Source organism: Sphaeramia orbicularis, chromosome 8 (genome assembly GCF_902148855.1).
Source record: "Sphaeramia orbicularis chromosome 8, fSphaOr1.1, whole genome shotgun sequence".
NCBI classification, from domain to species: Eukaryota; Metazoa; Chordata; class Actinopteri; order Kurtiformes; family Apogonidae; genus Sphaeramia; species Sphaeramia orbicularis.
Genome location: NC_043964.1, coordinates 4,418,674 through 4,442,767, shown reverse-complemented (window position 1 = coordinate 4,442,767; position 24,094 = coordinate 4,418,674). Strand labels below are relative to the sequence as shown.

The following is a 24,094-nucleotide window of genomic DNA, read 5'->3' as shown; positions in this document are numbered from 1 at the left end:
TATTCGTCCATCAAAAGTCCTCAAAAACAATGGTTATGCAATCCAGGACTAACTCCTGTGTGTCATGTGACTAAAACAGACAGAAAAGAAAACATGGAATGTCTAAAAGCACTGTTTTTGTTAGTACAATGACACAGATATTGATGGAAGAACTGACATAATTTTGGTTATTATCAAGAAAACATGTTAAATGGACAGATATCAGCTCTGAAATTCAACTACTATGAGCTATTTTTGTTGGTATCATTATATTTCTCCTAACAAATGGACCTTTAGTTGGACCAGGCATTAAAATGAACTAGAAATGGAAGAAAACAAGGGGTGGTCTAAGAATTTTTTCTGTGACTGTATATGACGTACACACCACAACCAAATTATGTCAATCCACTACAGTTTCAGATGGTTTGGTCCTTTGGTCACATGACATCGGTCCTTTGGTCACATGACACCGGCGTTGTCGGTGCCTGAAACAGTATTTTTGTCGAACGGGTCCCAGAGCATAAACATGTCCGCCCCCCTGGTGTTGGCGTATGGATAGGCCCAACACCACTGTATGGAAACCATGACGACCACAGGACCATGTGACCAGAAGAAGAAAACCCCAGACGGAACCTCCTGCACATGCTCTGTGCATTCTTCTGTGGTTTGAGCGTATCCTGCCATAGGCTCTGTCTGTGTTTGTGTACAGCGCCACATATAGGTGTGGACTACGTATGACACCAGTTTAACGCAGCTGGACCATTTCCACCTGGACGCACATATTTTTTGAAACGATATGTGTATGGACGCAAAACTTTTAGAATCTGCAAAAGATCTGGTAACCGCTGTTGGAGAGAATGTGGGGGAACCATGGTGGATCACGCCCATGTTTTCTGGTTCTGCCCCTCTATCCAGTCTTACTTGATGGAAGTATCTAAAATCGTTTCTAAAGTTTTGGGTTTCAAAATCAACACATCATTCACTTCCCTTTTTCTTGGCCATGAACCTGATGGTCTTAGTAAGAATGACGCTTACCTCCTCAAGGTCTTGCTGGCAGCGAGTAAAAAGACCATTACAAAATACTGGCTGAAGAGAGAATGTCTACCAATGACTAGGGGTGCGTATCAGCAAGAATCTGGAGATACGATACAAATCACAATGCTAGGATCATGATACGATATATCAGAATGTATCATGATACTGTTAAAAAACATTTTTTTGTTTGTTTCTTTTTTTTTTTTTAAGATGATTTCCTGGAAGAATTGAATTATACCAGAAATATGCACAAATACTAAACACATTTTATTTTATCGGAACAGGATCTAATGCTATATCACAAAATTTTTCAAATTCTCCTAGTTTCCAAAGGAACTAAAACCTGCCTCTCTCAGACGGTAAAAAGTGCTTTTAGGATGCTTCAAATAACCATTATTTAATAAAACAGTGTTAAATAATAATAAATAAGATAGAAACAAAGAAGAGAACCAAAAACCAAAAATCAACCTCTGCCGTATCTGCATTTGAATAAACACCTAAAAATATCGATACAGTACTTTTTAATATCGATACAGTATTGTGAAATGAAATGTCACGATATATTGCAGAACCGATATTTTCTTACACCCCTACCGATGACTGTCTTTACCAATACTATAAAACATCTCCATTTACTAGAACAGATGATCTACACAATAAGACTTCAGAAAGAACTGGCTGAAGAACTTTGGGAAAAATGGCTCATTTGCATAACCTGTGAGACAAATTTGTAAACCATTAAGTGCAAAAATTGTGTTGTTTATCTAAGCAATGTGATCTTTGTAACCCCTTGACCTCATGACCTGTTTGTTTTGTTTTTTGTTTTTGAATGTGTAAAAAAAAAAAAAAAAACTTTCATAAATAAAGAGTTTAAAAAAAAAAAAAAAAAAAGATCCATTAACTGGTCCCCTATCCCTTTCATTTACCCGGATAGGCCCATGGCATGTGTGACAGGATAGAACAGTGTTTTTCAACCTTGGGGTCGGGACCCCATGTGGGGTCGCCTAGAATTCAAATGGGGTCGCCTGAAATTTCTAGTAATAGATAAAAAAAAAAAGAAAAAAAAAACTTACTCATAAAAAATACATGGTGAGTTGACAGAGACAATCCCAACCCATAACAGACATGACAAACTGTGGTTGTGAAACTGCAGCACTGTGGTTCTGTTTGTCTGTCAAATGTTCATTGTGGTCAGTTTCAGATGCTGCAGCTCTTTCATAATTCATAGTTTCAGTTCTTGTTTGTTCAGTATTAATTGTCAGCCTTGTAAATCCAAGCTGGACTGACTGTACATATCCTGACCAAGGAAAATCCAATTCTCCCTTTGTGCAGTAATCTACACCTGGATTTACTGCCTCTGTCCATAATAATATACATTATATAGACTAAATGTCCTCTAAAATTAACATTTATTTACAACATAGTATAGCAAACTATTACATGATCAAAAACAAATGAATTTTTGCAAAAAAAATGTCTCTGTTTTGAATGTCTGGGGTCACCAGAAATGTGTGATGTTAAAATGGGGTCATGAGACAAAAAAGGTTGGAACCACTGGGATAGAACCAGGGTGCTGATTGGATCTGAGATAATAGACACATGACAAAGGTCGTCCCACAGGACTGTGGACAGAGACACTTGGAAAAGAAAAACTAGTTTACCATTCATGGTTTTCCTTCTTCACTTTGTGTTGCTCTTAAAACACCTGCAGCTGTAACTTGTTTTTATGTGTTTACCTGCTGAAGTCCACGCAGCGTCTCCGTTCTGCCTCCCTTCAGTTTTCTGAGAGTCCGAGTTCAAACTGACTTCTGCAGAAAGCTGTTCTAAACTGTGGAAACTCCTCCTGAATGGAACAAAAACAGCCTCTTACAACGATATTTACATAAAAGACATTTATCGTTATACCATTTATGTAAGAATGTGAAATCTTCAAGCCATTAATATGAGTTCTTAAAAGCCTGATGCGGTGATGTCCACCTGCGGAACAGCTTGACGTGGCCCTGGTTGTTTGTGACGGCGGACCAGTGGTTGGCCAGTGGGATGGACAGGTCTTTGGCCAGTTGGGATGAATCACAGGGCATCAGAGCGGAACTGACGGAGAACAGAAGGAAAACGATCAGATTCAGAAAAGATACATGAACATATTAACTCTGATCGAATAGAATAGAATAGAACATAAGAGAATAGAATAGAATAGAATAGAATAGAATAGAATAGAATAGAACAGAATAGAACATAAGAGAATAGAATAGAATAGAATAGAATAGAATAGAATAGAACAGAATAGAACATAAGAGAATAGAATAGAATAGAATAGAATAGAATAGAATAGAATAGAACATAAGAGAATAGAAGAGAAAAGAAGAGAATAGAAGAGAATAGAACAGAACAGAACAGAATAGAATAGAATAGAATAGAATAGAATAGAATAGAATAGAATAGAATAGAATAGAATAGAATAGAATAGTCAGTGCAACAATATTAATGAAAAACAACAAAACAAAACAGTACGTTAGGAAATAAGAATAGAGCAAATGTAAAATTCTAAAAACTAATAAGTAAAATAAGAAAATAATAACTAATTTATACAATTTTTTAAGCCATAAATAGTTAATATGAGTGATTTTCATCAATTTATGACCTTGTAAGGGTTTTACTGCATGTGTTAAATTTTTAGCAACTGTCTGCTCAGATGTTCTATGGAAGGAGACTGTTGTCCTGGCAACCCACCCTGCCATCAGTAACAATGATGAGGAGGAGGATGACGATGTCCAAATGTTATTGGACTACGGATGAACTTTTGAACTTCGGAGTATTTTAATGAGCAGGGTGCTGACAGGTGCAAAGTGTGGGGCGGGCCCCTTAGGGGGGGTATGAAGGCTTGCCGGGGGGGCATGGGATCTCTCCTGCGTGTTTTTTTTTTTTTTTTCTTTTCAGGTTAAAACATGTAGCAGGTGGAACTAATGTTTTAGTGTTGGAGCACCTGGACTCATTTTAGGGACGTACAATAAATAAATCTACTACCATGGTGATCTGTCACTAGACTAAACAAAGAGTTTAGGTTTGAAGAATGGACAAGGATTTGACTGGAAAAGAAAAAGTGCAATGTTTCTGTTTTTGAATAGTTTGTACAGATTGCGCTTTAATGTTCTGAGGTGTTCAATGTAAACGGGCTCACTGTAGCCACTGATATTGTTAAAATTTTCATCTTTGTTACCAAAATTTGTTTGTTGTTCTAAAAAAGTTACTTTATTTTTGTAGTTGTCAGATAGTTGCGCATTTCCTATTTTTATTTGGACAAATACTGTCTCATGGAGCAGTCTTGTTGAGTTTATTTGTATTGTTCAAGCTAAAATCTAAGTTGTTTTTAATTTGAACAACAAATTATTCACAGAAAAGCAAAAAGTATTGTTACAATACTGATGTTTCTTTCAATAAAAGTTATAATTGTGCCACTGTTGCAATGTTTTTGGGGTTGAGGGGGGCCTGGAAATTTTTTGTCCTCCAAAGGGGGGGCCCCTCAGAAAAAGACAGAACCACTGCAGTAGGGGTCCACTATGTTGGTTATTAAGGGAGAAGAAATCCAATCAAATCTGCCCTAGTTATCGCCAAAACACCAAGAAGACCTGGCGGTGGTGTTCAGGGTAAAACCATAATATCCCTGAAACTCAGTTTTGGAGATATAATTACATCTGCAACACCTGCACCTGTTCTTCTGATCTTCTATGGTGAAACAGTAACAGTTCGTGTACCCGCTGTTACTGTAACTGTTGTGTGTGTTTGTGGTAAATAAATGAACAGATATGAGCACTTGGCTGTGTTTTCTTACAGCTGAGCCTGCAGCTCCAGTACAATGGCCTCCAGCTCCTTCTTCTCCTGTTGACTCTGCACCGTCAGCTCCTCCACCTTCGCCCTCAGACGCTTGTTCTCCGACTCCACGTTCTTCAGCTGAGACTCTCGGAGGCGAACCAGCTCCTCCAGGTACCCCTGCACCACATGTTACAAAAGACCTGTGGTATCCAAACACACCAGGAGTGGAAACAGGAAGGCCTTTACTGTTCATCAGCTTCACCTTCTGGGCGTAGACGATCTTAAACCTCTGCTCCATCTTGCGACACTTGTTGCTCCAGCTCTCCTCGTCCGTCACCAGGGGGATGTAGGGATGCTCGGGGACGCTCTCTTCGCTGTTACTGCTGTCGACGCTGCGGCGGTCCTCCTCATCGCTCAGATAATCGTAGCTATAGAAGAAGATGACAGCAGTAGGTTAGAACTGTCACACATGAGAACATGAATGGGTAATGATCAGACCAGTCTCACCTCTGAGTGAACTTCAGGTAGGGGGTGTAGTCAATCACAGCTGCAGATTTCCCATCCAGAGTCTCCCCCTTTAAGCAAAAACTGAACAGACAGAAACAAAACTCTTTCAAGAATATATGCTTTAACCCAGTGTTTTCAACCTTTGGGTCGGGACCCCATGTGGGGTTGTGTGGAATTCAAATGGGGTCGCCTGAAATAGTAATTGATAAAGATAAAAAGAAAATTACTAATAAAAATATAGGATGAGTTGACAGAGACAATCACATTACATAAAAGACATGACAAACTGTGAGTGTGAAACTGCAGCACTGTGGTTCTGTTTATCTGTCAAATGTTCACTGTGGTCAGTTTCAGATGCTGCAGCTCCTTCATAATTCATAGTTTCAGTTCTTGTTTGTTCAGTATTAATTGTCAGCCTTGTAAATCACAGCTGGACTGACTGTACATATCCTGACCAAGGAAAATCCAATTCTCACTTTGTGCAGTAATCTACACCTGGATTTACTGCCTCTGTCCGCAATAATATATATTATATAGACTAAATGTCATCTAAGATGAACATTTATTTGGAACATAGTATAGCAAACTGTTACATGATCAAAAGCAAATTAATGTCTCCGTTTTGGAGTCGCCAGAAATGTGTGATGTTAAAATGGGGTCACGAGCCAAAAAAGGTTGGAAACCACTGCTTTAACCCTTTTAAGACCATGTGTGTCTCTGCTGACACAGACACAGTCTGAAACACCTCCATTTAATTCTTTAGATGAGAAACAACTCACCACAGGTTTTGTCTGAGTTACACAGTGAAAAATAGCATATTTTGACACGGTATTATTATTATTATTATTTTTAGTGAAAATTGTGAATTTAAATGAACTGAAATCAAACTCAGGTAACGTTTAACACCTGATTCCGACTAAACTAGAGAAAAACGTAAGAAAAACTAAATAAACTTGTACAGGTCATGGACTATGAAACTGATCTTTGCTCTGTGGAGATTAGTTAATTTATAAGTATATATGTATATACACTGTGTATATATATATATATATATATATATATATATATATATATATATATATATATATATATATATATATATATAAATATATATATAAAATATAATATATATATATATATATATATATATATATATATATATATATATATATATATATATATATATATAGGGTGGCGGAAAACTTCTTAGACCACCTCTTGTTTTCTTCAGTTTCTTGTTCATTTTAATGCCTGCTGCAACTAAAGGTCCATTTGTTTGGACAAATATAATGATAACATAAATAGCTCATAGTAGTTTAATTTCAGAGCTGATATCTATTCATTTTCCATGTTTTCTTGATAATAACCAAAATTACTTCAGTTCTTACATCAGTATCTGTGTCACTGTACTGACAAAAACAGTGCTTTTAAACATTCCATGTTTTCTTTTCTGTCTGTTTTAGTCACATGATACACACAGGAGTTAGTACTGGACTACATAACCATTGTTTCTGATGACTTTTGATGGACGAATAATTTTTCCTTGACTGTGTGTGTGTGTGTGTCTAAGCACACTCCTACACATTGTACAGGATGACAAATGAAAAAAAAGTATATATACATCTACATATTTTGAGTTAACTTACTATCCACTGATTTTGAAATATATCATGATTTAAGTATTATTTCTTAATAGTAGAATATATATGTATGAATACACACACACTTTTTTCTATTTTTTTTTTGTCCTCATATATGTATCATTTTCCATATTTTGACTTCACTTACTAATCATAGATTTTGAAAAATATCATTATTTATTATGAAGTATTCATGTATCATGAATATAATTACAAATGAATAATCATTAAGTATTCATTCTCTCTGTTGTTTTTATTCTACATGTGTGTTACTGATCTGTACAATGTGAAGGAGGTTCATGTTCACCTGAAGTCGATGGCGCTCAGTCCGATCAGCATACCGGTCAGAACCGTGGCCTCCTCTCTCAGCATAATGGCTCCATCATCGTAAAACCTCCTGTAGAGGAAAAGATGAGTATGACGTCTGAACTTTAGATGATCAGATGATCAAACGCTGATACTAACATGAAGCTGATGAGACGCTGAAGTAAACGTGCATATTTTTTATTATATTATATTTTTTTGGATTAAACAGATATAGAACAGTCCTGCTGATGATGTGGTAGTGGTGCAGAGGCAGTACTCCATGTGTTTGATGTAAAGTGGGTTCACTGTGACCTGGTGGTTCTGGTGTCCCTCAGGGCAGTGGACACGTATTCAGACAAACGCTTCTCCATCAGCGCCACTCGTATCCAGGCCCGGCCCTGCACATGCACATGCACAGCCATGTTAGAACTGAGTGGGAACAGAGCGCTGTCATTGTCATCCTGCCTTCACTGCCTCACATACACACACGCGTACACACACACACACACACGCACACACACACACACACACACACACACACACACACACACACACTTGCCTTGGCTCTCGATGTGCTGATGTTCTCTATGTTTTCGATGCTGGCGATGCAGTTGTTCTGCACCTTACTGCACGCCAGCCGGATGTATTCCCAGAAACTGCGCTGCCCATCAGAGCTGAACCAGCTTCCTGAACCTGGTCCAGGATTAATAAAAGAATGAATCATTTCTGTTCCGACGGCAGCACAAACTCTTCACAACAGCAGAGCTTCAAAAACGATCAAACAAAATATTCATGACAGTAAAATCATCATCATCCAAGTCTGAGATCCACATTTTTATCTCATGAGCTTTTGTGAGGACGTTGGATTCATCTCATGTTTATGTATCTTCCTTGGGGCAATGTCCACAAAGTTTGTTGGAACTGAATATTGGAACAGTTTACCACTCAACATAAAAGACTCACAATCATATGCCTCCTTCAAATCACAACTTAAACAGTGGATGAAGGAAAACCAAGCCTGTGACCATCAGTAGACCGTCCTCACTGTGTTGTTTTGTGTGTTTTTATGATGTTTTGCCTTTTTGTCAGCTGTCTTTCCTGTCACCTGCCTAGGGACTACAGATGGAAATCAGCACTGCTGCTACAATCTGCCATATTTACTGCTGTTCATTAATATCCACTGTCCCAAATAAATAAATAAATAAATAGTTTTGAGAAATTTAGATTACAAATTTTTTTTAATTATTAAAAATATGCCTTTACTTAAAATAATGGTCCATAATTTGATGGTTTGTAACATAGAAATTGTCACAGATATCAACATAGTTCCTGTTGATCACTGATAGAAGCCATATATGGACTTTCATTTGGGTCCATGACCTTTGACCTTGAAGAGACAAACTCAAGGTCACCAATGTCTGGATTTCACCAATCTTCTTCTCCGAAACTACTGTCGAGATTAATTTAAAATTTTTAAGTATCTTCCTTGGGACAATGTCTACAAAGTTTATTCACAGCTTTGAAAAATTTAGATTTTTACATTTTTCACCAGTTTTTTGAAATATTAGACATTTGCCTTTCCTTCTAATGGTCCATATTTTGATAGATTATAACATGTAAATGGTTCCAGATATCAATATAGTTATAGTTAGTGATTCATTCTGATAGAACTTGATGCTGACATACAGGGCCGTTGGTCTATTTTTATTTCTCACTCAGGTTGAAAGTCCCATTAACCAAAGTGCTGGTCTTTTCTGGGGCTATATGTTACCTGCTGTGTTACCTTACCTTTGAAACGGTGGCTGAGGATGTGCTCTAAAATGGCAGCGAAGTTAATGAATTCCTCTGATGAGTCATCTATGGGCTCTGCTGTGTACTTTTCCAGGAGAGTTTTCACAGAAAATCTGAAACACAAGCGAGGACACAACCGCCAAAAACATTATATGTGAGATGAGTTCAGTTGTTTCTATGCAGATGTGAAATGTCCTGTTTACTTTTGAATTCATCACATTTATCAGACAGCTTTAGTTCCTTTTACAGCTTTTTATCCCCGTCCTCTTCAGTAAAAACCACATAACATAGCATTGAATAGCATAGCATAGAATAGAGCAGAATAGAACAGCATAGCATAGCACAGAACAGAATAGAATAGAACAGAAGAGTAGAGCATAGCATAGAATAGAATAGAATAGAATAGAAGAGTAGAGCATAGCATAGCATAGAATAAAGCAGAATAGAATTGAATAGCATAGCATAGAATAGAGCTGAACAGAATAACATAGCATAGCACAGAATAGAATAGAATAGAATAGAATAGAATAGAATAGAATAGAATAGAATAGAATAGAATAGAATAGAATAGAATAGAAAGTTATTGTCACTGTCACAGAATCAGTTTATCAGCTCTGTTTCTTTTTAGCAGCAAACACTTAAAGTGCAAAAAAGACTCTATAAAATATCACACAAACTGCACCAAAAACATTGACAATATACAAAACTACAAGAAGTACTAAAATATACAAAAATCCACCTCTATAAAATAGATAGAAGAAATATGTACAACATTTAATGTATTATATATTATGTAATAAAAAATACATATAATATAATATATTATAAGATAATATACAAGGTAAAACTGAAAACAAGGTGCATGATTCGTGGTCACTGCACAGTCCCCGATATATGTGATTTTGAACATTTGTAATAATCAAAATGTGTTTGATTATTAAGTTTAAACATTTCCTCTTTTTTAAGTTAAAGAAACCCCCTGAAAACACACTTAGATTTGCTATAAACTGCATCATAACAAAGCTGTAAACACATGATTCTCAGAGGATGGTGACCTTACAGAATATGACACATGAATGTAGATTAAACTACCAACAGATTATGAAGCACTTCAATTTAAACATGCAAAACACATTTTCTGGAATTTCCCCTTGTGGGACAAATAAAGGCTTATCTTATCTTATCTTATCTTATCTTATCTTATCTTATCTTATCTTATCTTATCTTATTAAACAGTAAATCAAAATTACATGTACTGCACCACGACTACTTAGACCACAGGTGTCAAACGTACGACCAAATCTGGCCCACCAAAGGGTCCAATCTGGTCTGTGGGATGAATATGTGAAATGCAAAAATTACACTAAAGATATTAACATTCAAGGATGGTAAAATCCTTTTAGTTCAGGTTCCACATGCAGAACAATCTGATCTTTGGTGGATCAGACCAGTAAAATAATAACATAATAACCTGTAAATAATGACAACTGCAAATTTTTGTGTTTGTTATAGTGTAAAAAAGTAAAATTACAGGAAAATGTTTACATGTACAAACTATCTTTTAAGAAAAAATATGAACCTGAAATGTGTAATTTTACCAATATCCTGCCTGTTATTAAATGTTTTGTGTATTTGTGGATCCACTGTGAGCTGTACGTTATAATGAACATGTAAATGATAAACGGAGGAATGGAAGTTCTTGAAGGCCCACCTCCTGTCCCAGCACTTTCAAACATTCCATGTTTGAATGTATTATCTTTATTCTATTGTTTTATTTGGTATTGGTTGGTTGTGTTTATGTTTATTGTTTTTAACTGAACAGCTGCTTTTTGTCTTTTTAATCTATTAGTGTATTTTATTCTTTTATTTTGCTTTTTTTATTCTTTTGTACGATACTGTTTTTAATTGTACAGCTGTTTTATATCGTTTATCTATTCTTGTATTTCAGTCTTTTATTTTGGTTTTTATTTATTCTTCTGGACAGTACGTTGGTCCACTGTGGTTGTTTTAAAGGGCTTTACAAATAAAATAGAGCGAGAGAGAGAGAGAGAGAGAGAGAGAGAGAGAGAGAGAGAGAGCTTAACTGTTAATCTTCCCCCCGTAAGTCACTATGGAAAAAAGCGTCTGCCAAATGTATAAGTGCAAATCGAAATAGAAATAGTATTGTTAAAACAGGTTTTGTTTTTTTTGTTTTTTTGTTTTTTTACATTTCAGGTTGTTTATGTTATTCAGATTTTTAAGGAAACTTTGTAGATGTAAACATTCTCATGATGTAATTTTACTTTTTTAACTGTTACTATTTTACTGGTCCGGTCCACTTCAAGGTTCTAATAGTTTTGGATTTTTCATTATAGTTTAGTTTTATTTAGTTTTGACTTTTTTTTCTCTAATTCAGTTAGTTTTAATTCGTTTTTAGAGCAGCTTTGCTAGTTTTTATTAGTTTTTGTTATTTTCTAAATGCTTAGTTTTAGTTCAGTTTTAGTTTTGTCGTATCTTTCTCTTCTTCTCTGTCGTCGTATTCAAATAAATCCCAGACAGGACTCTGCTGCTTTCTCCAACTTTAGTCTCCATGTTTCCAGGTAGAGTGGGGACTAGAAGACGACTGGAAACCACAAGTGAACACAAGCGACGGACCCTTAAATATCATATGGTGCCGCTAGCTAAAATTGCTAAAGGGATATAAATCGCTTTCGTATCAATCCGACGTCGACAAAGACGAAAACTAAGGGAATTTTATCCATAACTTTTATACATTTTAGTTAGTTTCGTAAATACACAATACAGTTTCAGTTAGTTATTGTTTTTATTTATTTCAGTTAACGAAAATGTTTTTACAATTCTAGTTTTCGTCATTTCATTAGTTTTGTTAACGATAATAACCTTGGTCCACTTCAGATCATATTGGCTGAATGTGGAACCTGAACTAAAATGAGTCGGACGTCCCTGGATCAGACTTTCCGTCATTTGCTGATAATACTTGGATGCTTCTTTATGGTTTTTGAATGCAGAAGTCTAACTTGTATTGGAGTATTTTCACACTGTGCTCTTCTTAGTCCTTCTACTTAAGGATGGGACTCGTCGGGTTTGAGTCGTTCAGCTTCAGAACTGCAGCCATGTACTGTAGCAGCTCAGACAAACGTACTACTGTATTTGAACCCGGCAACAATGGCAGGAGGAGGGTTTTTTCTTTTTTTGGGAACCACGCCATCTTATCATACTGAGGTCACCCCAATTGTCTTGTGTACTACACAATGTACCCCTTCAGGGCTTTGGCAGTGTTATCATGAAAACAATACAATTACTCCCTGTCTTTTCAGCCCTTGTGCATGCTGGGCTTCCAGAACCTTTTGGGTCTCGTCTCTCTGAGGGACCGGTAGCATCAAAGACCGATCATGTAACCCCCTCCCCCTCTTCTATACATTGTGGTCTGATCTATTTAGGGCAGCCGCTGCCACACATTTAGTTTGGCTTTTGACCTCGCAGGCTAAACAGAGGGATAACTATGCACCGTGCATGCTAGGCGCCAGCATCCAGGCACAGGCTCGGGCTGACTGCCGCCGCCGCGATGGGCAACACTAGTATCACCGAGGGCAAGACTGCCGTGGCAGTGGGAAGCACTTCAATAGCCAGGGGAAAAACCACCGTCTCCTTAGGCAACTCCTCCATCTTCAGGGGAGTGACCACCACCTCCATGGGAGACTCCACCATTGAAAGGCAAAAGACGACCGTGGCTCTGGGACGGGCCAGCTTCAGCCGGGGAACCACCACCACCTCGTTCCGCAAAGCTTTAACGGGCAAGCGCAGGAACACCTAGATGGAAAGGAGCCCCGGGACACCCAGAGCAGCCAAGCAGTCCAAAAAAGACTCTAACAATGAGTGGAAAACCACATTCTCATCAAGTAAGACCTCTTTCACCAAAGGCAGGGTTTCAATCCTGAGGACTAAGTACGCCATCTCCTGGGGCAAATACTCGATCTCCTGGAGCAGAACCACAGTAACTTTGGGGAACACCGGCTTAGCTGTGGGCACCACCTCTGTCACACGAGGGGAGACCACCAGCTCTCTCACTACTCTGACCTTCACCCATGGGACCAAGTCTGTGTCTGTGGTCAAAACCACCCTCATCAGGGGCAAAGAAAAACACAGCAACATCTACTGGAATTTCCACACTTGAATTCTTGAAAACACACACTCAAAAACCCAGAGGATATCTGTCTCTGGTCAGTTTTAGCAGGTCAGTAGTGAAACCAAAATGAGCTGCTATGTTTGTAATTGCTGTTTTACAAGAAAGTGCTAAGTGAGGTGTGGGTCTAATGGGTTCGCAATCAAGAGTGAGATTTTGTAAAGCCATGCTGAGTGTGTTATGCAAATGTGACAGTGATGAGATAATACTTTATGGTGTGTCGACTTGTTAGGGAGGGGACGTGAGAAAGAAACAGCTGGGTGTGATGTATATGGAGACACAGGAGACACAGTTCTCCTCTAGAACGTGCACAGACTGTCTTCAACATCTTTGATATGGATATGGTATTGTTGCATGCATGCAATAATAATATGGGTGGATATTCTGAAGTCTGCATTTTCATAACGTCTCTGCCTCCGTTCTGTGTTCAACAACAAACCCAGTTCTGAACGAGATGACTGTAAATGAATGATGTAACCGTGCTTATAAAAGTAACATGTCTAAACACTGCTTGGTCGATTGTTTTTATGTGCAGATCTGCATTTCTGTGACTTACTCTAAGCTCTAAATGCAATAAAGAGAAGAAAATACAGACTCAACAGTTCAACAAATGGATAATAAAAGAACCACACCCTTGATTCAGAAGGAGTGAGATTACAGGGACATGAGAGGCGCAGACACACGAGGAGAGCACGAACACATCCTGACTTTCTCGGCTCAAATCTGACATGTGAATGTGGCTTCACATATGGTCCATACAGTTGTACACAGAGGCAATGTCTTACAATCAGAGGCTATAGGGAACAATGGCTCAGAAGAAAGTGATGTCACCGCAGATTGTCCCCTTTTCAACAATGTGTCCTTCAACCGTCCGGTGTCGTCGTGGCGATGGGACAATCGCTCCACTGTCCCCGTCCCCCCAGATAGGCTGTGGCCACCTACGGCTGCCTCTGTCCATTCACAGGGACACATGGGTGGTATGTGGCCTTCCAAAGCCCACGTCTACCAGCTCAACGAAGGCATTATGCGACACGGGGGTCGCGCTATCCACGCTTAGCATTCTGGTCTGCTCTGGATTGTAGCTGATGTTACTATTACCCGCGGAGGCTTGCAGAACAGGGCGTGCTGCATGAGTGTGCGATGCTTCGCTTCGAGTGAGCCCCGAACCCCGCCGTCGAATCTGGGTCAGGTAGACGAGCTTCTCCCCAATGGGCAACACCAGCTTCACCGAGGGGAAGACGGCCTTAACCCTGGGCAACACCACCATCAAGAGGGGGAAGACCAAGCTTGCCATGGGGAACTCCTCCATCACCAGAGGAAGGAGCACCACGTCTCTGGGCTCCTCCACCATTACCAGCGGGAAGACCAAGATCGCCCTGGGCAGCGCCTCCTTCAGCCGAGGCACCACCACCACCTCGTTTCGGAAAGCCATCTTCCCCAAACGCAAGACGCTCTAGATGAGGAAAGACCTCATGGCGGGGTGGGGGGACTGGGACAAAATGTCACAAGAAAACAGCACGACCACAGAGAACATACCACCGCAACCTCTGCACAGGGTCTCTTCCAACTCGCAACAAAAACTGGATTAACTTTACTTTGGGAGCTTTGACTTTTTCTGTCATGCCGGATTTATCAAGGAAACAAGGTCAGTGGCGTCTAAAATGTGTCTGGTAATGTTTTCAAGCTGAGATAACAGGCCGTCACCGTGTTTTACTTCCACCAAAACCCACAAACTATCCAGTACCCGCAGTCGATGTCAGCTCATAAACACATGTGCCGCGCGATGACACAGGAATGTATTTTCACAGCTAAACCAAATCTGAGATCAGCAAGCAGCCATGAAATCCCAGCTCGAAATTATTTATTCTAAAAACACTCTCAAAATACTGCAAATGCAATCCAGTGGTAATGTTTCCACCTGAGGCTTTAACAGTTGGACATCCTCCTTTAAAAATATCACATGTTTTGCACTAAAATGATTTGAATATTATTCTCTAACACTGTTAAATGATACTCAACAAGAATTTAGTTCTTGTTGTTCTTCTCATGCTCCAGAAAAGATGATATCCTTTAAACAAGAAAACCTTTCAACTTAACGATCACATTATTATTGAGCAAAACATTATTATAACTCGTCGGTAGGTAATGTTCCCTGTCTGCTGGGATTTGTAGCACTATTCAGTCTGAAAAGGACTTTACAGGATGTTGTAAAATACAGACTAAGGTAAATTTCACTAATTTTCAGGCCTGAATAGAAGCTGCAGATTTCCTCCCATATAAAATCATGCAGGGTTATGCAGTGTCTTAGGTCTTAGCTGTATGAGGTAATATAATTTTAACATAATAATAACTATTTTAAGACAGAGTGGAAAAAATTAATAATAGTAATAATAACAATAATAATACAATGGTTTTATATAGCGCTTTTCTAGGTACTCAAAAACGCTTTATAATAAGCAGCCAAAGGACAAACAGGTACAAACAGATACAGAGCTAATACAAGAGGGCAAACAAAGAACAAATACTCCAGAGACAGATACAGAAAAGAAAGCACATGAGAGAAAGGTGGATGAGGGTGGATGAGGGTGGAACAGGCAGTCAGTTATCGAATGTTGCCCTTTCTGTTCCTGTCTTAGCTCTTTAAGTCTAAACCCAAGTCTAATTTCACACTTTTGTTAATGCTTATGTTAGCTGACTCACTAGCTTAGCCAGTGTTTGTCAGGGATGTTCTGGACTTTTTAGGTAAAGGGACACGAACTCTGGTCTGTGATTAAACACGTTTGCAGATGGTCGTGTACATCAGTTCTGGATGCTACCAACACAGCGACCATCACACATACTCATAAGGCCGAGATGTGGGAAAACTGATTCTCTGTGGGTGCAGATGCTCATTTTACAGATTCGGTGAACGAAAGGATGCCCGGCCCTCAGATGTAACCTGGTGGGGTCCCTGAAGTCCGGTGTGGGAACCTCAGATTAAGTGCAATAAGCTACCGACCGGTGTTTGTTTATTTGTTGTGATATCTGTGAAAAATCATAAGAGGAATTTGTAGTTTTGCGAGGCGTGGCGGCAGCAGCTGATTGTAAATGAGCCCAAGTGCTTTGATGTGAAGGGGGAATCGCTGGCGTGCCTCGAATGCAAATGGATGGAGTGGAGTAGCAACATGCTCTTGGTACGATTTGACACTGAAAAACAACTGCAGGGGCTTTCTGACAAGCTTCTTTTGTGCCCCCTCTCACTCGGCCTGGACCTCCGCCAAGCCCACTCTCATCTCTCTTTAAATGGCCTTTGTTCTCCTCTGTCACCCCTCTACTGTACTTACACCACTGTTTGATCCACCCCACCACTCGGGGTCGACCGCAACTGCATTTATCAGCAGCTAACGCTCTGCTACTTCGGGGTTGTTGTTTTTTTTTTTCATCCGGTGTGTTCCTTTTCTACAGTGGTTTTGTTTTACTGCAGGGGTCTCAAACATGCATCCCAGGGGCCAAATGCGGCCCGCCAAAGGTTCCAGTCCGGCCCGTGGGATGAATTTGCAAAGTGCAAAAATTCCACAGTCAAGGCTGTGGAACTCATTTTAGTTCAGGTTCCACATACAGACCAATATGATCTACAGTCAAATAATAACAGCAGAAGAACCGACAAAAAAGAATGACTCCAGATTTTCTTCTCGGTTTGATATGAAACAAAAATTATTAATTATTAATTAATGACAACTTCAAAATTTTGTCTTTGTTGTAGTGCAAAAAAATAACATTCAATTATGAAAATATTTACATTTACAAACTATCCTGTAACAAGTAAAATGTGAATAACCTGAACAAATATGAACAACCTGAAATGTCTAAAGAAAATTAAGCACAATGTCAACTATTTTCTGCCTGTTCCTCAGTGTTTAGTGTCTTTGTAGATCCAATCCATAATGCACATGTAGAAATGATAAGTTGAGGCATAATATTGTTAAAATTGCACTGATTTTTCTAAAGAAATTTAATTTTTTCAAGTTATTTACATTGTTTTTGTTTAGATAGTTTATAAAAGTAAGCACTTTCATGATTTAATGGGTTTTTTTCCACTAAAACAAAGACAAAAATTTGGAGTCGTCATTATTTATAGGTTGTTATGTTATTATTTTACTGGTCCGGCCCAGTTGAGATCAAAATGGGCTGAATGTGGAACCTGAAAGAAAATAAATTGGAGAGCCCTGTTTTAGTGTGTGTTTTAGGGTTGAAACAGGTAGAATAACAGAAAAAGACAAAGAGAGGAACTGAAGTTTGACAGGTTTGGACTAAATAAGGCACTAGAATGTGCATCGATAAGAGATTTAGGATGTTGAATGTCAACTGTGAACTGGAACACACTGACCTACAACAAGGATTTGAATTTGGGCCCAGTCGTTTTAGTTTTGGGGCTGTTTTTGGCAATTTGTGGCACCAGGTTGAACTCTAAAAAGCAGTTACATGGTCAAAACTGTGGAAAAACACGCCAAGCCCACTCTCATCTCTCTTTAAATGCCCTTTGTTCTCCTCTGTCACCCCTCTACTGTACTTACACCACTGTTTTTATCCGTGGCACCACCTGGGGTCGACTACAACTGCATTTATCAGCAGCTAACGCTCCTCTACTTCAGTTTGTTTTTTTTTAGTTTCATCCCCTCATAAACTTTCTCCCTGACTCCTTTCTCTTTCTCTCTCTTCCTGTTTCTGTCTCCTTAGTCTTGGCATAAACCATCAGGATCAGATGACACAGGCGGACTCCTCACTGGCTGCAGCATTGTGTAACTCCAGCCAGTGGTGTGTTTATCATCCCGGCCTGTCGGGGGAGACGTCCTGTCCTGTACTGGACCAGCACAAACAGCCAGGAGAAAGAATGCATTGTGCTCCGATTAAAAATTACATAAGGATGATAATTAGGCTGAAAGTGTAAAAAATCGAACAGCACGGTGGGTGCGCCTCTCTCTTACCCACCTCCCCTGTGGGAAAAAAAACAAAAAACAAAAGATCCAGACTAAGTGTTTCATGGTCAGAGGAGGTGCGGAGGGGGCCGGCGAGCGAGACGGACATCGAAGGCGTCGGGCTGAGAAGCAACAAGAGGGAAATCAGATGTTAGAACCTGGCAGGGGGAGGGGCTAAAATGGAAAATAACGCAACGATTGGTGGTTAGAGAGCAGGCGATGGGATGTGCAAGACAAACCTGACGCACCTAATGCTGTAGAAACTCAGAAAAGGTTTAGATATCGCAAATCAGTGCGGAAGTTAGAAGTGAGAGGTAGCACAGAATGATGCAAGACACGCCCACTTGCAGAGGCAGGTCACAGAATATGCGGAATATGCCACGTTTGCATTGGCCACAGGGAGGAACATGTGATCAGTTACTCTCATGCCACGCCCTGGAGAAGAAGCTCCAACATCCACCGAGCTGCAGCACATCACCCATCCTCCCATCCCTCCTTCCTTCTGTTTACAGGAATCAGCTGAAGGCATAGCGCCACACACCACATCTCTCACTCATTGTATCTATTTCCTCTTCAGGTTCACCGTGTCCACATCCACACTGCTCCTCCAGTCGCGGACGGCGCCGTAAAAAAACAGCTAAAAATTAGACGCATCGGTGCAGCATGTGGCCTGTAAACACACAGCCTCACAAACACTGGTAATAAGTTGCAGGAAAATTCCCGCTGACTGCAGAAAAAGCCTCAGCCCCGGCCGTGTAAAAGATCAAACCTGTTGCTAGTGGCAACAGTGCAGAGAAAGAGTACGACGCGGGCATCACTGCGGAAATTATAAATACCATCCTCAAAGTCGAGGCCATTAAAACTGAAATATTTGGGTTTTTGATCGCTGTCTGGGTAAATGTCACCAGAATCATGGTGAATTTTTTATGTCATACCTTCAGTTTAAAGGCTTTTCCACCTGAAAGCAGCAACGAGTCCACTATTATTAGCCTGTTACATGTGCTTTAACCCTTTAACCCCTGACACATGATTCCAGGTAAAGGTGCTGCTGTGAATTGTCGTCTGTTTCAGGTTCATAAAAGCTGCAGTGAGTATGTGTTTGTGTTCTTTTTCTTCAGTGGTTTTGTTTTACTGTGTGTTTTAGGGTCAAAACAGGTGGAAGAACAGAAAAAGACAAAGAGAGGAATTGAAGTTTCACAGGTTTGGACTAAATAAGGCACTCAGAATGTACATCAATAAGAAATTTTGGAGGTTGAACATCAACTGTGAACTGGAACACACTGAACAACAACAAGGATTTGAATTTTGGCCCAGTAGTTTTAGTTTTGGGGTCATTTTGACACCTGGTTGAACTCCAAAAAGCAGTTACATGGTCAAAACTCTACAAAAACACAGTAAAAAAAAATAAAGGAAAATCACCACAACACTGCAAACTACAGTAAAAATAAAAATGGTGTAAAAAAAAAAAAATTAAAATTAAAAAAAAAAGCCCAAATCATCTATTTTTCAGTCAGTCTCACTGCTCTGTGTTTTACCCCCCCCTTTTCACAGGCGGTGGGGGGTGAGAACTGAGCATGCTCAGATGTCTATGAAAAGAAAAAGGTCAATTCTATCAACGTGTTTTGAAATGTTTCTTATTGAGCAAACTGTTGAATTTTTAGGAATATTTAAAATAAATCATACATTCAGAATGCTCACCGGTGACACGTCAGGGGTTAAAGGGTTAAATCTTCATTCTAGTAAAATACCAGTCATCCTTATTGCAATTTAAAACTTTAAATCACTGCCTCTTGAGAATCTGAGGCTATTGCTGTAAATGTACGTCTGATCACAACAGGTTGGACATTGTAAACAGTAATCGTCGGCTAAATTCCTCCCTACTTCGTCCTAGATCAAGTGAAATACAGAATTAAACAGGACTGTGTTTGTTTTCGTTGTGAGCCTCAGAAGTCGAGGATGCGAGAATGGAACATCGGACGACGACATGTGGACTTCCTCGACAACAACTGAGGGAAAACTTGTAGACAAAAAAAAAAAAAAAATGGCCCCCGAAAAGTCCCAGAAATGACACGACTTCACCAAAAAAGCAAAGTTTGGGGAACTGAAAATGTTAATCTCTGTGTGTGCTGATTGTACGGCTCTGGAGGAAAATAAGAGACCACCTTCAAGTCCTGATGGTGAGACTTCTGGAATGTGATCAGGGGGAAACGAAGGATGGATGGATGCATTTTTACTCCATAAAGCACCAAATATCAATATCGATGATGCTTCTTCATATGTTACACATTAGTCTTGAGTATGAACATGTCTGAAAATACAAATAAATTCTCTTAATGAGATCTTTTATTTGAAATATTGGGAGAAATTTCTGTCTAGGTTAAACAAAAAATATCAATTTTACCCAAACACCTGCATCTAAAGACTAAAACTAGTGGTCTCTTACTTTTCTCCAGAGGTACATGTTAAATGTTTAATGTATGAAGTGACAGTTAAAGGGATGAGGTCAGACTTTATATGTACACACACATGTTTTAGGGGATATTAAAGGCTTGGCCTGGTCTACTAACAAAGCACTAATGTGAAGCTTCGCCAGCCAGTGGAAGTATCTGCGTCCCTCAGTCCTGCTTTAATCCTCTCTCAGCCAGACTTTACGATCCTGCACCAACCTTTAAATCAACTGTGACCGAAAAAAAAAGGCATCGACGACTGAAACGAGGACCGGAAGAGGAAGAGGAGACCCGCCTGGAAGAAGCCGCCCTCCACGTCAACCTAATCAATGTCCTGTTGTTCATTAGAAAACGGAAAGAAACTGTGTCGTGAGCATTTACTGATGGAAAGCAGTTTGAGGTTTAGTTCTGTCTCGTCCTCTGTGTTCGTCATTAAAACGCTTAAACGATTAAAGTGGTCTTAGAGGCCGATGTGAAAACAACAGTCTTTTTGTGTCTGGAATAATCTCCCTGGCCGTCTTAAGTCCTCGTAAGAACTTTTCTTTCTTTTCGGGCATGCTCTGTGTGCTGGTGTGTGTTGTGCTACACTGTATGTGTCACTAAAACGCAGACAGGACCTTGGACACAAAGGGACTGGAATAAAAACTCTTGCTTGATTGTGTATTTCAGTGTCAGAGTCTGAGCGTCGTCTTTTTTCAGGTTTGTGTGTTTCTTGCACTGAACATAAAATACAACTTTGATGATTTTGGAAACAGAGTTGGTGTAGAATCTATAAGGCAGGTGTCAAAGATACGGCCAGAACCGGCCCACCAAAGAGTCTGATCCCTTCCATGAAATGCAAAAATGACACTGAAAATATTAACAATCAATCATTTTAGTTCAGGTTCCACATTCAGACCAGTAAACTACAATCACAATAACCTAGAAATAATAACAACTACACATTTTTATCTTTGTTTTAGTGTAAAAAAACATGAAAATATTCACATTTACAAACTATCCTTTCACAAAAAAAGTGAATAACCTGAACAAATATGAACAACCTGAAATGTCTCAAAAGAAGTAAGTGTAACTGTACCAATATCCTGCCTGTTATTAAATATTTTGTGCATTTGTATCTAATGTACATGTGAAAATGATCGAGGCATAAAATTGTTAAAATGGCACTTATTTTTCTTCATAAATTTCTGTTTTTTCATAGTTGCTCAGATTGACATTCAGACCAATATGATCCAAAGTGGGTCAGACCAGTTAAATAATAACATAATAACCTATAAATAATGACAACTACACATTTTTACCTTTGTTTTAGTGTAAAAAACATGAAAAAAATTTACATTTACAAACTATCCTTTCACAAAAAATGTGAATAACCTGAACAAATATGAACAACCTGAAATGCCTTAAGAGAAGTAAGTGTAATACACCAGGGTTTATTCTGTGCTTTTTGTTTTTACTTTATTTTTTTTTACATCAATTGTGTCAATTTTAACATTTAACCTGGCTGAAAAACTCTTGCTTGATTGTGTATTTCAGTGTCAGAGTCTGAGCGTCGTCTTTTTTCAGGTTTGTGTGTTTCTTGCACTGAACATAAAATACAACTGACGATTTTGGAAACAGAGTGGGTGTAGAATCTATAAGGCAGGTGTCAAAGATACGGCCAAAACCGGCCCACCAAAGAGTCTGATCCCTCCCATGAAATGCAAAAATGACACTGAAAATATTAACAATCAATCATTTTAGTTCAGGTTCCACATTCAGACCAGTAAAATATGATCACAATAACCTAGAAATAATAACAACTACACATTTTTATCTTTGTTTTAGTGTAAAAAAAACAAAAAAAACATTCATATTTACAAACTATCTTTCACAAAAAATGTGAATAACCAGAAAAAATATGAACAACCTGAAATGTCTTAAAAGAAGTAAGTGTAATTGTTCCAATATCCTGCCTGTTATAAAATATTTTGTGCATTTGTATCTAATGTATATGTGAAAATGATAAATTGAGGCATAAAATTGTTAAAATTGCACTTATTTTTCTAAATAAATTTTATTTTTTTCATAGTTGTTCACGTTATTCACATTTTTCAAAGGATAGTTTGAAGATGTAAATGTTTTCATAATGTAATTTTACTTTTTTTAAATTCTAAAACACAGAGAAAACTTTGAAGTTGACATTATTTAAAGCTTATTATGTTATTATTTTACTGGCCTGATCCACTTCAGATCACATTAGGAGGATGTGGAACCTGAACTAAAAAGAGTTTGACAGCCCTGATGGAAAAAAATGAAGTGTTTAAGAGAGAATCTGAAATATTCTTTATTACATCCATTTGCATTTGAAGCCCCGGAGTAATGTGGTAATAAATTACACAAGCATACAATAAAACTATCAAAGTGCGCCAATAATTTTCATGCAAGTGTCTATGACATTTTATTGGAGGGAGGAGGAAGATGAACTCGATGGAAAATGAGTCTGTTTACGAGAAAGTCCATGTAGAGAAATGAAGGCTCTGAAGTCAAAGAAAACGCTGCAAAAACACTGCAAAAGGTTTGGATCAAACTGATAAAAACACTGCAAAAGGTCAGGATCAAACTGATAAAAACACTGCAAAAGGTCAGGATCAAACTGATAAAAACACTGCAAAAGGTCAGGATCAAACTGATAAAAACACTGCAAAAGGTTTGGATCAAACTGATAAAAACACTGCAAAAGGTCAGGATCAAACTGATAAAAACACTGCAAAAGGTCAAGATAAAACTGATAAAAACACTGCAAAAGGTCAAAATCAAACTGATAAAAACACTGCAAAAGGTCAAGATAAAACTGATAAAAACACTGCAAAAGGTCAAAATCAAACTGATAAAAATACTGCAAAAGGTCAAGATCAAACTGATAAAAACACTGCAAAAGGTCAAGATAAAACTGATAAAAACACTGCAAAAGGTTTGGATAAAACTGATAAAAACACTGCAAAAAGGTCATGATAAAACTGATGAAAACACTGCAAAAGGTCAGGATAGAAGTAATAAAAACACTGCAAAAGGTCAGGATCAAACTGATAAAAACACTGCAAAAGGTCAGGATCAAATTGACAAAAACACTGCAAAAGGTCAGGATAAAAGTAATAAAAACACTGCAAAAGGTCACATAAAACGGATAAAAACACTGCAAAAGGTCACATAAAACGGATAAAAACACTGCAAAAGGTCACATAAAACGGATAAAAACACTGCAAAAGGTCATGATAAAACTGATGAAAACACTGCAAAAGGTCAGGATAGAAGTAATAAAAACACTGCAAAAGGTCAGGATCAAACTGATAAAAACACTGCAAAAGGTCAGGATCAAATTGACAAAAACACTGCAAAAGGTCAGGATAAAAGTAATAAAAACACTGCAAAAGGTCACATAAAACGGATAAAAACACTGCA

At 38.5% G+C, this 24,094-nt stretch overlaps 1 protein-coding gene and 1 long non-coding RNA gene across 6 annotated transcripts in view; one reads left to right on the top strand and one right to left on the bottom strand.

The window, feature by feature from the left end:
- Positions 1 to 24,094, bottom strand: part of LOC115424236 (RUN domain-containing protein 3A-like) — a 56,415-nt gene that overhangs the window by 29,372 nt on the left and 2,949 nt on the right. For 4 of the 5 annotated variants that reach the window (XM_030141361.1, XM_030141359.1, XM_030141360.1 and 1 more), the window contains exons 2-10: positions 9,066 to 9,181; positions 7,837 to 7,970; positions 7,590 to 7,675; positions 7,279 to 7,368; positions 5,332 to 5,412; positions 5,087 to 5,252; positions 4,844 to 5,001; positions 2,992 to 3,105; positions 2,751 to 2,857 (exon numbers count right to left, since the gene is read on the bottom strand). In XM_030141361.1, the coding sequence (XP_029997221.1) occupies positions 2,751 to 2,857; positions 2,992 to 3,105; positions 4,844 to 5,001; positions 5,087 to 5,252; positions 5,332 to 5,412; positions 7,279 to 7,368; positions 7,590 to 7,675; positions 7,837 to 7,970; positions 9,066 to 9,181 (1,052 nt within the window). The remainder of the gene's footprint in view (positions 1 to 2,750; positions 2,858 to 2,991; positions 3,106 to 4,843; positions 5,002 to 5,086; positions 5,253 to 5,331; positions 5,413 to 7,278; positions 7,369 to 7,589; positions 7,676 to 7,836; positions 7,971 to 9,065; positions 9,182 to 24,094) is intronic. The other variant, XM_030141362.1, reaches the window with a different exon arrangement.
- Positions 12,895 to 18,840, top strand: LOC115424241 (uncharacterized). The gene is made up of 2 exons (XR_003936068.1): positions 12,895 to 13,302; positions 17,968 to 18,840. It is a non-coding gene; the product is annotated as an uncharacterized LOC115424241 (long non-coding RNA).